General features: G+C 44.7%; 1 protein-coding gene across 11 annotated transcripts in view; it reads right to left on the reverse strand.

Moving 5' to 3' along the window:
• The window catches only part of DST (dystonin), a 690,079-nt gene that overhangs the window by 442,204 nt on the left and 233,647 nt on the right, over nt 1-14,228 (reverse strand). For all 11 annotated transcript variants that reach the window (XM_073626702.1, XM_073626693.1, XM_073626691.1 and 8 more), the window contains one exon: nt 12,388-12,480. In XM_073626702.1, the coding sequence (XP_073482803.1) occupies nt 12,388-12,480 (93 nt within the window). The remainder of the gene's footprint in view (nt 1-12,387; nt 12,481-14,228) is intronic.

The raw sequence follows: 14,228 nt of genomic DNA on the forward strand, positions 1-14,228 counted from the left end.
AAAGTTCCTGAACTTGACCAAGAAATTCAGAAAATTCAGAATTTGCAAATGATGATCTAAGCACTTAATAACTTAGCTATTGAACAAGAATTAAAAAGAAAACAAAATACGCAATGGGGTTGATTTACTAAAGCTGATTGGCTACCATGCACAGCTTGATTGAAGCAGATTTTGCACTCTTCCGTTTTAGTACATCAACCTCAACATCTTCATCCTGACCATAGATTACAATAAAAACATGTTGGAGGTCATGTGTGAAGGACCATCTCTACTGGCTGATCATCCCACATTTATCTATGCAGCACAAAGAACAACACTGGGCAGAGTGCAGTAACCCATAGCAACTAAACATTGCATACTAGCTCATAATGCCTCTGTCTTGCAGGATTTTTTTTTTGGAGGTTTCAACCTCTTTAAGCTGTGACAAAAAAAAAAAACCTGGAAGCTGATTGATTTCTTTGCAGGGCTTCACCAGATGTTGCATTCTCCAGTTTTAGTAAATCGCCCCCCTAAAGAGAAATCTAGATAAGCACAGCGTAGATAGCAGACTGTAGGTAAAAAAGCATGAGCTGTAGAGGCAGTAGCAGCCATATTATAACATGAAAATGAATTGATGACTTGGGCACTGACAAGTAAAATAAAGGTTGGCCAGCTAGGTGTAAACCCCCCTACTGCCAGCATGCCTCAGCTTTGTTGAAAAACAGTATTTAGGAGTAAATCATACAAAAGAGGGGTGGGACCTGTGTCCCTTAAAGTAAATGTAAAGGCTGAATGTTTTTTTACCTTCATGCATTCTATGCACAAAGGTAGAAAACCTTCTGTGTGCTGCTCCCCCTACAGCCCCCCCCCCCCACCACCACCACCACCAATACTTACCTGGGCACCCTCTCAATGCAGTGATGTACATGGGAGCCTCGGCTGTCTTGTGTCTCCCTCTCTTCATTGGCGGAGACATAACAGCAGGAGCCATTTGCTCCCACTGCTGTCAATCACAGCCAGTGAGCCAAAGAAAAGAGAGCGGGGGTGGGTCTGAGCCGCTGCTCCATCTGTCTTATGGATGCATAGAGCGGGACTCAGGAGCGAGCAAGCACCAGTGCCCCCATAGCAAGCGGTTTGCTATTGGGAGCGCTGGTCAAGGAGGATGAGCCAGGAGCACCGTCGGAGGACCTGAAAAGAAGAGGATCGGGGCTGCTCTGTGCAAAACCATAGCACAGAGCAGGTAAGTATAACATGTTTATTATTTTAAAGAAAAAAATGTAATCGCTTTAAAGTGATCTTAAAGGCATAGTTTTTTGTTTACAAAATAACAAACATATTTTACTTACCTGCTCTGTACGATGGTTTTGCACAGAGCAGCCCAATCCTCCTCTTCTCGGGTTGGGGGCACTAGTGACACAGACAGCAGGACTTGCCCCCGTCCCTCGCTCCTTCATCACTGGCTGTGACTGACAGCAACAGGGGCCAATGCCTCCCGCTGCTGTCTCTGAGCCAATGAGAAGGAAGAGAGCAGACAGAGAATGCATTAAGGTAAAAAACCTTCTGCCTTTAGAACCACTTTAAAGTGGAAGAAAAGTCTAACGCTAACTATTCTTAAAAATGCTCCCTCCCTCCTTCTCTTACCTATCCTGCATACCCTGTGTAAAAAATACCTATTTACTTACCTTTTTTTAATCTGGTCATGTGATGCTGCAGCTCTGGCTCCCCTGTGGGGAGAGCTCAACAGTGGTGCCTACTGCAGTGATTTCCAGCTTCCGCGGGCATCCCACATGTATGGTAAATGCATATTTACATTAGTCCAAGCTGAACCAAGGTAACTATGCAAAATACACCATACCTAAACTTCAGCTATAAGAACCCCAAGAAATGGATTTTATGGTAAATATAAAAAATCCTATCTACCTCTATTGTCAATTAAGGGACACAGGATCAGTAGGTGTTCTGATACGATTGAGATGTCCAAAAGCACTCCAGCTGCCCAGTGGGCAACACAGCAAACATAATTATAACATGTTTACAAACAAAAACAGAATGAAACTAATGACAGCTTGCAATTAAAGAGCTGCCTGAAGGACCATACATTAAAAGGTGGCATAAGATCTGAACATCCACCTGCTAAAACTTGAATGTATGAATAGAGGACCAGGTGGACACTTTGCAAATTTGGAAAGGTGCTTGATACCTAAAAGCCAAAGAGGCTGGAACTTTGACCTTGAGATCATAAGCTTGAAAAATGATCTGTTTGCACCACTGAAAAATGGTGGAATGAGGTGTGGGCTCCCCTTTAAAGTGTATACCAGGAATGACAAAAAGAGAGTCAGTCTTTTTAATAGAAGCAATGGCTTTGAGGTAAACTCGAACAACACAAACTTCTGATGTACTGGACCAGCACAGAGAGATGAATGAACAACTCCTCTCTGGTCAAAGCAGAGGAAGAGGTCACACCTGATGGAGCCATGAAAGACTCCGAAGTGTGGGTTAAGTGAAGTAGAGGAAAATTTTGCAGGCTTTACGTGTCAAGTCCTTTAGGAGGGACACTGCAAGCTGCACCAGAACTTAGTCGATTGTGTGCCAGAGCAACTGCTCCCTCACAACCAGCTGCATAAGCAGAAAAGATTTAATGGCAAGAGGGGACCAGGTCACCATAGATAGCAGTCAGGTCCAATTGGAGCGTGAACTGCATGTCTCTTGCAGATAGGAGCCAGGGGGCGTTCTGCAGCTAACATAGTTCCCTAAAGGCTGAATAGTTCCACAGGCAAAGCACAGTGCCCAAGGGCACATCATAGGGTAGCCTCACAATCTTTGGTCCAGCGGGTCTGGGTACAGCTTCCAATGTGGCGCCAAGGATTAGCCAATCCGAATAGCTACACAGTGAGCTGATCTTAACAACTTGTAGATGATGTCTTGATTGAAGAAAAGAAAAAAAGGGTTGGTTACAAAAAAACACAGAAAAAAAAGGGGAGACTTTTCTCAGAACAAAAAAGACTTCCTTGGGTACCAGCAAAAAACTGAGGCACCCTGGAAGTGGGAGAGAATATAACTGGCTGACCAACTGCTTTTTTGTCTGCCAGTCTCCAATTCCTCCTGTAGATAGACGTGAAACCCAGTCCTAGCAAATAAATACTGATCCAGTGTGCCTTAACGATAATGTATTTTTTTTTTATTTGTCACAAAGGTGCACTTAAAGCAGACTAAAATGCTGTTCTAATCTATAGTTATTTCTCTCTCCTGTTGTGCCCTAGACTTAATTAGCACAAAGAGCTACGTGGAAGCTGTGACAAAGCAAAAAGGCTTCAGATTAATAATAGGATAACATGGTAGATCACAGCTCTTGGTTTTGTGGAGTACTGGTTTCTGCTTCCCTAAATAAAGCAGGAGCAGAGGATGTCTGCGCAGTATGCAGACAAAACAGACAGATATGCTCATGTTGTACTATACAGAGGTCTTTTTACTCACATTCATCTTAACCATCATCAGATTAAAAAGGGCAGCTGAAGAGCTAAATATGAGGATATATTTCTAACGAAGCCAGAATCTTATTGACAGACCATATCCTTTTACAGGTTGTAAAGTCATCAATGCTATCAACGTGCACCCAGAAGTCAACAATCACTGGTGGGTGACTAAAGCTGTCCATCAACTTTGACATTTTGCAATATTTACTCAGCTTTCAATCAAGAAAAGGATCGTTGAACATTCCACTGCCATTTGTCACTACCGCTTCCAACTTGATTAGCCAATCATAAAGCAACTGAAAAAATCAAACCCTTTGTGCCAACTGAATGAAACCATCAAAATATCTTTAATTAGTTTGACATTCAAAAACTGAAAATGATCAACTGCCATGTATTGTTCAATTCCATGCAATCATATATATTTTTTTTATGGACAGCTGATAAAAGGCTTTCAAAACTGTCACAAAATTGCCAGCCTTACTTTTTGATATGCATATAACAAATGCAGATGTTGTGTATATATGAAATAACAGACAGTAATCATTACAGATACATGCCTGTTGTTATGTACTATGATAAGTGCAAGGTGCTGTATTTTGGGTTACTGGCATGTATCCAAGCTTATATATCCATGTATTTTAGTGGCACATAGCTGTAATGCCAGGAAAAGAAAGGACTGCTGTAATGTGACTCCAGTTCTAGGCAGAGGGAATTGTCTTTTAGAACTGAGTCCATATGAGCACTGACTGCTGATGCCAAGGAGCTTGCATGATCTCGCATGACCAAACCCAACTCCAGAGTATGATCTCATTACAGAGACATGCTGCACTTATTGTATGAATTTCACATTACACTTAGTATAATGGCTTTCATTTCAAGGGTGTGTCATTTGTTACTTTTAATTTTACACATGTATACCTGATAAATTCCTTTTTCCTTCAGGTATGCAAAAACTAAATTTTACACTATGGGGTGGTGGAGTAGGGTCAGCTCTCCAAGAAGATGAGAATAATAAAATAAAAAAACTCCTCCAGTTAACTGTAACCAAAGGGAGATCTGGGCCAAGCTTATGAGTATGTGTTTTTAAGAGTGGACTATCCTATAAATCAGGCATCACTAAATGGCAGACCGCGGACCGAATTTGGCTGAGCCACTGCTCTATCCGGACCGCCACAATCGTGCTATTTAGCTGCCGCTTTTGTCCCCAGCCTGAGCCGCTGTCATTAGCAGATCACAACAGATGGCGAGAGGCAGGCAAATTCTAGACTGGGGGTGGGAGTAGCACTGCATGGAGAGCGGGAGCGGCAGCTGGCTGAATTAACTTTTCGCGTTAACCAGGAGGTGATTGGCTGCTAGAATGCAGGGCGCGGTTCTAGCAACCAATCACCAGCTTGTTAATATAAAAAGTTAACCTGGCAGCTCCCATCCTCAATCCAGTGCCGTTGTGACTTTGCCTTCAGTCCAGGATTGTCCCACCTCCTGCTCTCTGCAAGATAGGGGGTGAATGGGGCAGTGCTGTGTAATGTGTGTGGGGGGAATGTAAAGGGGGACAGTGCTGTGGGGGGATGTGAAAGGGGCAGTTCTGTACACGGTGATATGTGAAGGAGGACAGTGCTGTTGGGGAATGTGAATGGGGTAGTGCTGTGGGGGTGATATGTAAAGGGGGCAGTGCTGTGGTGGGGAGATGTGAAGGCGGACATGCAGCCGCACACAAAAGGAGGTGCTGCACAGAAAATGTGTGGGGGTACTATTAACTTTTAAACACACTAAAATACATGGTGCGGTTTCCTGCACATGGAAATTGCATGGTACGAATTCACCACGTGGCTGCATTTTTTAAAAGGTGCCAGGACCTTTTCCCAGCAGAAAACGCAGGCACAGCAACAGATTCAAATGAATGGGCTGTCGTGCCTGCACGCCTGGACTGTGATGTAAAGAATCTGAGTCATTGCACAAAATGCGATTTTGACCTCTGCTGGAAGAAAATTGTACTAATCGAGCCTCAATGAATTTTAATTTAATAACCCTTCTATAAATTATTCCTTGAAGCTTGGCAATGCAGCTAGTCCTGAATGTAGATAAAATTAATACATATTTTTTTTAATATTGCTATTACTGAAGCAAAGCCTAATTTTTAAGGTTGTGGTGGTCAGCCACAAGTCCTGTAGTTAGCCCTGTCACTAGAGAAGTTGCTAAGATGTGCTTACAAGTTAACTTGAAGCATCAGAACATTGCATTTGGAAGTTATCAGAGGATCACATAAAAACAGTATGAAAGTAATAGCAAATGAGGTGATTGACTAAAGCAACCTAAATAAAAACATTGCATACAGAATGCTGAATAGCTATGGTCATCTTGTTATGTTTTGCAACCAAAACTGCTCACATAAATTGTAAAGGAGAAGTGTAGAAAATAAAAGAAACATACATACATACTTATCTATATGGCTGCAGAATTGATCCAATGCTGCAGATGTCCCCCACTGGCTCTAAGACTGAGAACTGAGCCATCACATGAATGCTGATCGCTCATTTCTCAGTCTTCTCGGAGCAAAAGATAGAGACTATCAGTCACCACTCTCTGGTCTGTACTTTGGGTTGTGGAGAGGGTGAGAGCAGCTTGCTCAGCCTCTCAGTGGTACGCTGAGAGGCTGAGCCAGCTTCTGGTCAGACACCTGGGTGGATCTTGACATTAAAGTCAGGATCCCTTTAGAGTCTGGAACAGCTGAGCGACATCTGCTGACAGCAGGCTTTAGCCCACTGTTGGCTGAATACAGGTCATAGGAGTGCAGAACTAATTGCACTTCTGTGACCCACAGGAGAAGTATATCCATTTGCATGAAGCCTCAGACTTATGCACTCTTAGGCTGGGTTCACACTGGTCCGACAAACGCTCCGACATTGGGAGCTCATGTCGCATGACGTGTGAAATTTAATGTTTCCCTATGGGAGCCGTCCTAACTGGTCCGACACAAGTCGTTCCGACTTTAGAAATGCTCCCTGTACTACTTTGGTCCGACTTTGATCCTACTTCAGCCTATTGACTATCATTGAAGTCGGATCAAAGTCGGATTGCCGTCTCGCATGATCCGACTTCGGCACGCGACTTGTGCTCAGATCATCTTGAGGGGGAACTCCGCGCCAAATTTTAGATAAAAATCCGGCATGGGTTCCCCCTCCAAGAGCATACCAGGCCCTTGGGTCTGGTATGGAACTTGAGGGGAACCCCCTACGCCGAAAAAGCGGCGTGGGGGGTCCCCCCAATCCATACCAGACCCTTATCCGAGCACGCAGCCCGGCCGGACAGGAATGGGGGTGGGGACGAGCGAGCGCCCCCCCCCCTCCTGAACCGTACCAGGCCGCATGCCCTCAACATGGGGGGTTGTTGCCTTGGGGGAGGGGGGCGCGCTGCGCCCCCCCCACCCCAAAGCACCTTGTCCCCATGTTGATGAGGACAAGGGCCTCTTCCCGACAACCCTGGCCGTTGGTTGTCGGGGTCTGCGGGCGGGGGGATTATCGGAATCCGGGAGCCCCCTTTAATAAGGGAGCCCCCAGATCCCGGCCCCCCACCCTATGTGAATGAGTATGGGGTACAGCGTACCCCTACCCATTCACCTAGGAAAAAAGTGTCAATTTAAAAAAAAACACTACACAGATTTTTAAAGCATTTTATTAGACAGCTCCGGGGGTCTTCTTCCGACTTCGGGGGTCTCTCCGGTTCTTCTCCACGCTCTCCGGATCTTCTGCCGGGCTCCTCCGCTCTCTTCTGCTCTTTTGCCGCTCTTTTGCTAAAGCGGAGGAGCCTGGTCTTCAATCTTCTGCCTTCTGCCTTCTGCCCTCTTCTCCTGATGTTGACACGACGCTCTCTGGGGCTAGAATGCTCTCTGTGCGCTCTGCTCTGACTTATATAGGCGGTGACCCCGCCCCCTTATGCCGTCACAGTCCCTGGGCATGCTGGGACTATGACGGCATAAGGGGGCGTGGTCATCGGGTGATGACCACGCCCCCTAAAACGTCACAGTCCCAGCATGCCCAGGGACTGTGACGGCATAAGGGGGCGGGGTCACCGCCTATATAAGGCAGAGCAGAGCGCACAGAGAGCATTCTAGCCCCAGAGAGCGTCGTGTCAACATCAGGAGAAGAGGGCAGAAGGCAGAAGGCAGAAGATTGAAGACCAGGCTCCTCCGCTTTAGCAAAAGAGCGGCAAAAGAGCAGAAGAGAGCGGAGGAGCCCGGCAGAAGATCCGGAGAGCGTGGAGAAGAACCGGAGAGACCCCCGAAGTCGGAAGAAGACCCCCGGAGCTGTCTAATAAAATGCTTTAAAAATCTGTGTAGTGTTTTTTTTTAAATTGACACTTTTTTCCTAGGTGAATGGGTAGGGGTACGCTGTACCCCATACTCATTCACATAGGGTGGGGGGCCGGGATCTGGGGGCTCCCTTATTAAAGGGGGCTCCCGGATTCCGATAAGCCCCCCGCCCGCAGACCCCGACAACCAACGGCCAGGGTTGTCGGGAAGAGGCCCTTGTCCTCATCAACATGGGGACAAGGTGCTTTGGGGTGGGGGGGCCGCAGCGCGCCCCCTCCCCCAAGGCACCACCCCCCATGTTGAGGGCATGCGGCCTGGTACGGTTCAGGAGGGGGGGGGGGGCGCTCGCTCGTCCCCACCCCCATTCCTGTCCGGCCGGGCTGCGTGCTCGGATAAGGGTCTGGTATGGATTGGGGGCGACCCCCCACGCCGTTTTTTCGGCGTAGGGGGTTCCCCTCAAGGTCCATACCAGACCCAAGGGCCTGGTATGCTTCTGGAGGGGGAACCCATGCCGGTTTTTTATTTAAAATTTGGCGCGGAGTTCCCCCCTAAAGATTCATACCAAACACAGTGCCGGCATTGGCGGGGATCCAAGTCGGATCCCCGTTCATTGAAAGTCGGACACATGCCGGCTTCATGTCGCAGGGCAAAGTCGGATCCAAAGTAGGACGGCTGTCGTGTCGCACCAGTGTGAACCCAGCCTTAGACTCCGGCATTTGTGGGTGTGTTGCATGTCTGCATCTCCCCCTTGGCTACGGGATAACTTGTGTGTCCCTGCAGCTCTTTAAGAACACACCAGCATAGTATCAGGGAGACAAAGGCATCTGACACATACCAAGAAGTGCAGGATGCTGAAGATTCTAGAAGTGCAATTATTAGATCAGTAAGAAAAGAGATATTGGAGTCGATGGAGGCCCTAATGAGTACTATTAATGTATTGTGGTCGCCAACTGGTAGTTAATGTTTTCAGCTTCCAAACCTTTCCTTGTGACCACGATTGTTGTCTACTACAGTCTACTTAGAGATACCATACAGTGCATGTGACTGCACACACATCCACATTTATTTAGACACTATGCTCTCATGGCATGTGCACATTAGTAAAAATGAGAAGAGGAGAAGATCTGCATCCTGGCTCAGAACGCACACCTCACTATTGCATCATTATTTTTTTTTGATCAGAAAAACTGTTATTTAGAAACATCAGAACAATACATTCCAGAGTGCATATATGGCAGTTCAGGCCACTTCTGGACTTCAATTTTAGGATTAGCGATAAGAAAATCAATGCATCAAAAAAGAATTAAAAAAAAACACATAGGGGTTAATTTACTAAATCTGGAAAGTGAAAAATCTAGTGCAGCTCTGCATAGGAACCAATCAGTTTCCAGGTTGTTTGTCAAAGACAAACTGTAGTTAGAAGTTGATTGGTTACCATGCACAGCTGCACCAGATTTTGCACTCTCCAGTTTTAGTAAATCTCCCCCACAGAGTGTCACACAAGCTTATGATGTTACACCTGTTCATCCTACACAGGGCCCAGCAACCAGTATGCCCACTAGTGCATAATTCTGATAGATTTTATTTGCAATCCATTCCATCTTCCACCTGTTTAAAAAATGAAAGATGCAGCTGACAGTGCCATCTAGTGGTCATCACAGTAACTGCAGTGTAAGCTATACTGGGCTTGATGAATACATTTGCAGGCTGCTATTCTTGTTGTAGTCATTGCTTAACATAAAAAAATCAGTAAATAGAAATGCATGCTATGAAGAAAGATAATTATGCCAGCTAACTAAATTTATTCTGGCCAGTTCACACCACTGTGTTGCAATTGTGTACACTGAAAGAAAAGAAAAAAGCACAGTAGGCCATACTTTTTTCTAGAGCAGCGCAGTGCGAGACAATCTATCACTTCACACCAGGCAGCGGTTAATAAAAAATGACTTAAATGTCACTATTAAATTTCAATAAAGTTAATTTAAAAAAAAAAAAAAAACAGGGTGATGTGCCACGATCAGTGCATCAGTACCGCAGTTATCCCACCACTGCTACTTTATAAAAGAAGTTCAGTATTTAAAAAAAAAACAAAAAAACATTTATACTCCCCTAGGTGGATGCAGCATCGATCTGATGCTGCATCTGTCCCCCGCTGGCTCTGCAGTGAGAGATCAAACAACGCGATCGCTCAGTTCTCCCCTTCCATATGGTCAGGATCTTTCCTGAACCTGGACCAGCTGAGTGAGATCAGCCAACAGTGGGCTTCAGCCTGCTGTTGTCTGAAAACAGGTCACAGGCATGCAGAATGAACTGCACTCGTCATCCATAGGAGGAGTATAGACATACTTCTCCTTTAAGTATACATTCAGGTTAAATAATGATACAAGCATAACAATATACTGTCTGAACCAAACTAGAGGGTAAAGAGCAGTAGCCCATCATAGAGAGAAATTAAAAAAACAAGTGCTGAACCTCCTGATGTCACAGATATGTATATGTATAAGAGAAGAGTAAAAACACCATAATCCCAGCTGCCGTAAGGGCCACTTGGAGCAGTGGACACATCAAACCAAAAGTACCAAATTAACACCGCTTAGGGTATTGGGGTGATAATGTATCCATTAGAGTTCCATAATAGGTAAATTATTATGCTACAACAACCACTAACAGTAATGAATAGTCATTTATTAAGCCACGTTAAGTATAAAGTATTAAAAAACATATTATCAGCAAGCTGATCCAATTACCAATTCCAGTGGCAATGGTGGAAAATCAATAGCTCCACACTCGGTGTCCAAGAGCCATGCATACGTTATCCTGATGGGAAAGGCTGTCAGTGTAAGGCATTAAGCCAATGGTACTAGCACAGTGCACCTTTTGCCTTTATTTATAATGACTGAACGTCGGTTTGAACACTGTGGCTTACATTCTGAGAAGTGCTGAATAGGATGCTTTCTTTAGGTTATTCACAAATACCTTATTCTCCTTTTTCCCTCATTTACTTTAGCATGCACAGTCTTGATAGACAACATCATCATCAAGAAAGCCTGATTTGTCTTTGTATACAACATGTGTCAGTTAGTCCAGGGGTTCCATTAAATACATTTTCACAGATGTCTCTTTTCTCAACATGTTTCACATAGCCAGCTTCATCAGGAGAACAAGGAGATGGAAATTCAGTTCTGCGTATTCAAGCACACCTTATTATAATTGCACAGCAAGTTTCTTCCCATGTAGGGGAAGGCCCAACTCAACTCCTCAATGATAACTCAGGTATCCCACCAGCCCTGGAATCTGACTGTTATTCACACAGTGTCCGACAGTGGCAGTGGCAAGACAAAAAGAATGAAGTTACAATATACAGTAAACACTTAAGGTACTTTAACAGGAGCTTTCCACCCAGCGGACTCCTTTTACTCTGCGGGGATCAATCCGCTGATCCCCACTGAGCAGGCAAATGACAGGTCCGTCTCTGCTTACTGTGCAGAGGGACCTGTCAGAGCCCCGCTCTCCTCTATGGGGAGGTCAGATGAAAACGGACTGCCTGTCCGTTATCATCTGTTCCCATTCGATCTGCCAAACGGATAGAAAATAGGGTTTCTACTCGTCTGGATTTCACCAACAGGATCGGATCGGATAGCGGCAGATGTCAGTGAACATGTCACCACTGACATCTGCTGCTCCATAGGGCTGAATGGAGCATCCGATCAGGTCCGCCTGAAAACCTGACAGGCGGACCTGATCGCAAAGCCTGTGTGAAAGGGGCCTTAGGATAAAAAGCTACTTCTCAGTACCAGGGCCGCAGACAATAGCAGGAAATATGAAGCCAACAAATATAGAGGACAGTAGTTACCAAAGCTACAACGAATAATATTAAAGGTAATATGTAACCAGCGGAAGCCACTGTCACTCACAAATATAGATCCACTTATCTTTTAAGCCCCAAAAATGAGGCTACAGCCCACACTGCTATCCATCAATCCATACTGTCAGCACATGCCCTTATCACACAGGAAGGAAGCCAGCAGCAGCTTTTAGAACTGAGAAGTTCAGATATATGTATTCACCACATAAATAACCAAGTTGTATAAATTATAAAACCAGAAAAAAGAAGCAGAAAAAGACATCTCCCTTACAGGATGAACCTGAAACATTACATTTGCACATCATGGATACTTCTTTCAGTCAAGTTATTGTCTAAGTGCCAGAGTCTGTACACAATAATTCAGTTGCAACAAAGAAAATTCTATGATCTTCTCCTATAACAACATTGTTAACTATTATTTAAGAAATGGCAACACTGTGGTATTTACTAAAGACAAATAGGCTGTTTAATTTGCAAGGAAAGTTGTACTTTGTAAGCGAGCTATCTCCAGAACTTAGTGAATGCGGTGAAATTTACTATTTAATTAGAAGGATTTAAAAAAAAAAAAAAGCATTTTTGCTTGCAGATGATTGAAGGATGGAAGTCAGGAGACCTTCACCCCATTTGCTAAGCTCTATAGAAACGTGAATGCCTATTTGATTTTCTTTTAATCAACCCCAATGTCAGTAGATGAAAAGACCAAACAAAGCATACATCCACAAATATCAGCAAGAGAATATGTAAGATCTAATTCACCATCTTACCTGAAAGTGCAGAATGATGGTCCATATTAAGCCCAAAGTCAATTTGGGATTCCCATCTGTTATGTCATCATTTCTTATATTAACTAGTTTCACCTGTAATCAGAAGTAACAATAATGTACCGCATTAGCTATGAGTTATACTGCACATACATATTACATATAATGCTGCTATAATTGTAACATTTGTAAAATTATTATGAAGCCACCTTGTGCACAGAGCTGCCCAGCTGCAGTGCATTCCTCATAGCATTTTAGTGCATCCCGGAGGAACTGGTGCAGTGTCCAGCCCTACCACAGATGGCCTATTAAAGTCTATGAAAGGCTATGTTTGAGCAGGGCTGAAAACTGTACTGGCATTTAGGCACCTATGCATTCAAGGGTCCAGGAGTGCATGTCTTCTGCGTCTGACTTTCTTCTTAAAACAATTAACTTTCATTTAGCCCACAAGCTAAACAAGAGATAAATTAAATGTATATGGCTAGCTTTAAGGCAGTGGGCTCTATAAGAGGGGTTCTCAAAGGGGAGCAATAATCCACTGCCACAAGAATCAAAATCCAGCCCTGAACATGTGGAAGAATTACTATTCAGGGACTCTCCTCTATCAATATTCATGACAGGTACACACACAGCATACCTCCCACTGACTCTCAACAATCTTAAAGTGTCACTAAACCTAAATTGTAACTATGGTCATATTTAGAAGTATGGTATCTACCCATCTGTATAACCTAACCATTATGCATGCTGTAACTGTTAGTAAATACCTGGTTGATCATGCCGCTTTACTGAACTTCCCCAGTCAGAGTGGCAACAGAATAGCAGGCGATTCTGTGTATCCACTGTTGCCACTCCCATTACACATGCTCTGGCAGACTCTTCTTCAGAAGCTGTGCACCTGCTCTTTTCAGCTCTGGAAGCCACCCTTGTGACTATTTATATGTACTATCGAGTGGCTCCTTAATCTCCTCCCTCTTACCTTCTCTCTTCCCCCTTACTAATGTAAAGCGGCTTTAGGAAGGATGACTTACAGTCTTCTCCCTGCTGGCCACCCGTTACATGAAGTTGGCAGACTCTGCCCCACTTGATAAAGTAGAATTGCTCCAGCAAGGACAACTGACAGTCTACTCCGTGTTAATCCCCCCTTACATGATGTCAGCAGGCTTCGCCCCATCTGACAATGCAGGGTGGCTCCAGAAAGGATGAATGACAGGGTCTTCTCCCTGCTAGCCACCCCTTGCATGAAGTTACAGGCAATGTCAAGCTTTTACCTTTGAGGAAGGGGGAGAGACACAGGAAGTGCCAACCTGAGTGTAGTATATTAGATATGATTTATTAGCAAAGTAAGTAATGCACTTACTGGAAATAACATAAAAACAGGCTCATCTGTAAATGGTGGTGTCTGCAGGTGTAGATCGGTATGCAAAACGAGCGTCCACGGATCTGGCAGATGACTGGGGGAGCCTCAATCCGTCTTGTGGCCACCAGGAAGTCCGTCTGGTGGACCATGGAGCGCAGGGAGATGACATCACCAGGAAGAAGGCCTGTACAGGGGCTGATGCTCCGAGCATGTAGCCTCTTTTATTCAGTTGTTTCTCCTCTGGTGTCTCTCTGCTTCCTGGTGACGTCATCTCCCTGCGCTCCATGGTGGCCCAGACGGACTTCCTGGTGGCCACAAGATGGATTGAGGCTCCCCCAGTCATCTGCCAGATCCGTGGATGCTCGTTTTGGATGGCGATCTACACCTGCAGACACCACCATTTATAGATGAGCTGTTTTTATGTTATTTCCTGTAAGTGCATTACTTACTTTGCTAATGAATCGTATCTAATATACTACACTCA

Source organism: Aquarana catesbeiana, linkage group LG04 (assembly GCF_042186555.1).
Source record: "Aquarana catesbeiana isolate 2022-GZ linkage group LG04, ASM4218655v1, whole genome shotgun sequence".
NCBI classification, from domain to species: Eukaryota; Metazoa; Chordata; class Amphibia; order Anura; family Ranidae; genus Aquarana; species Aquarana catesbeiana.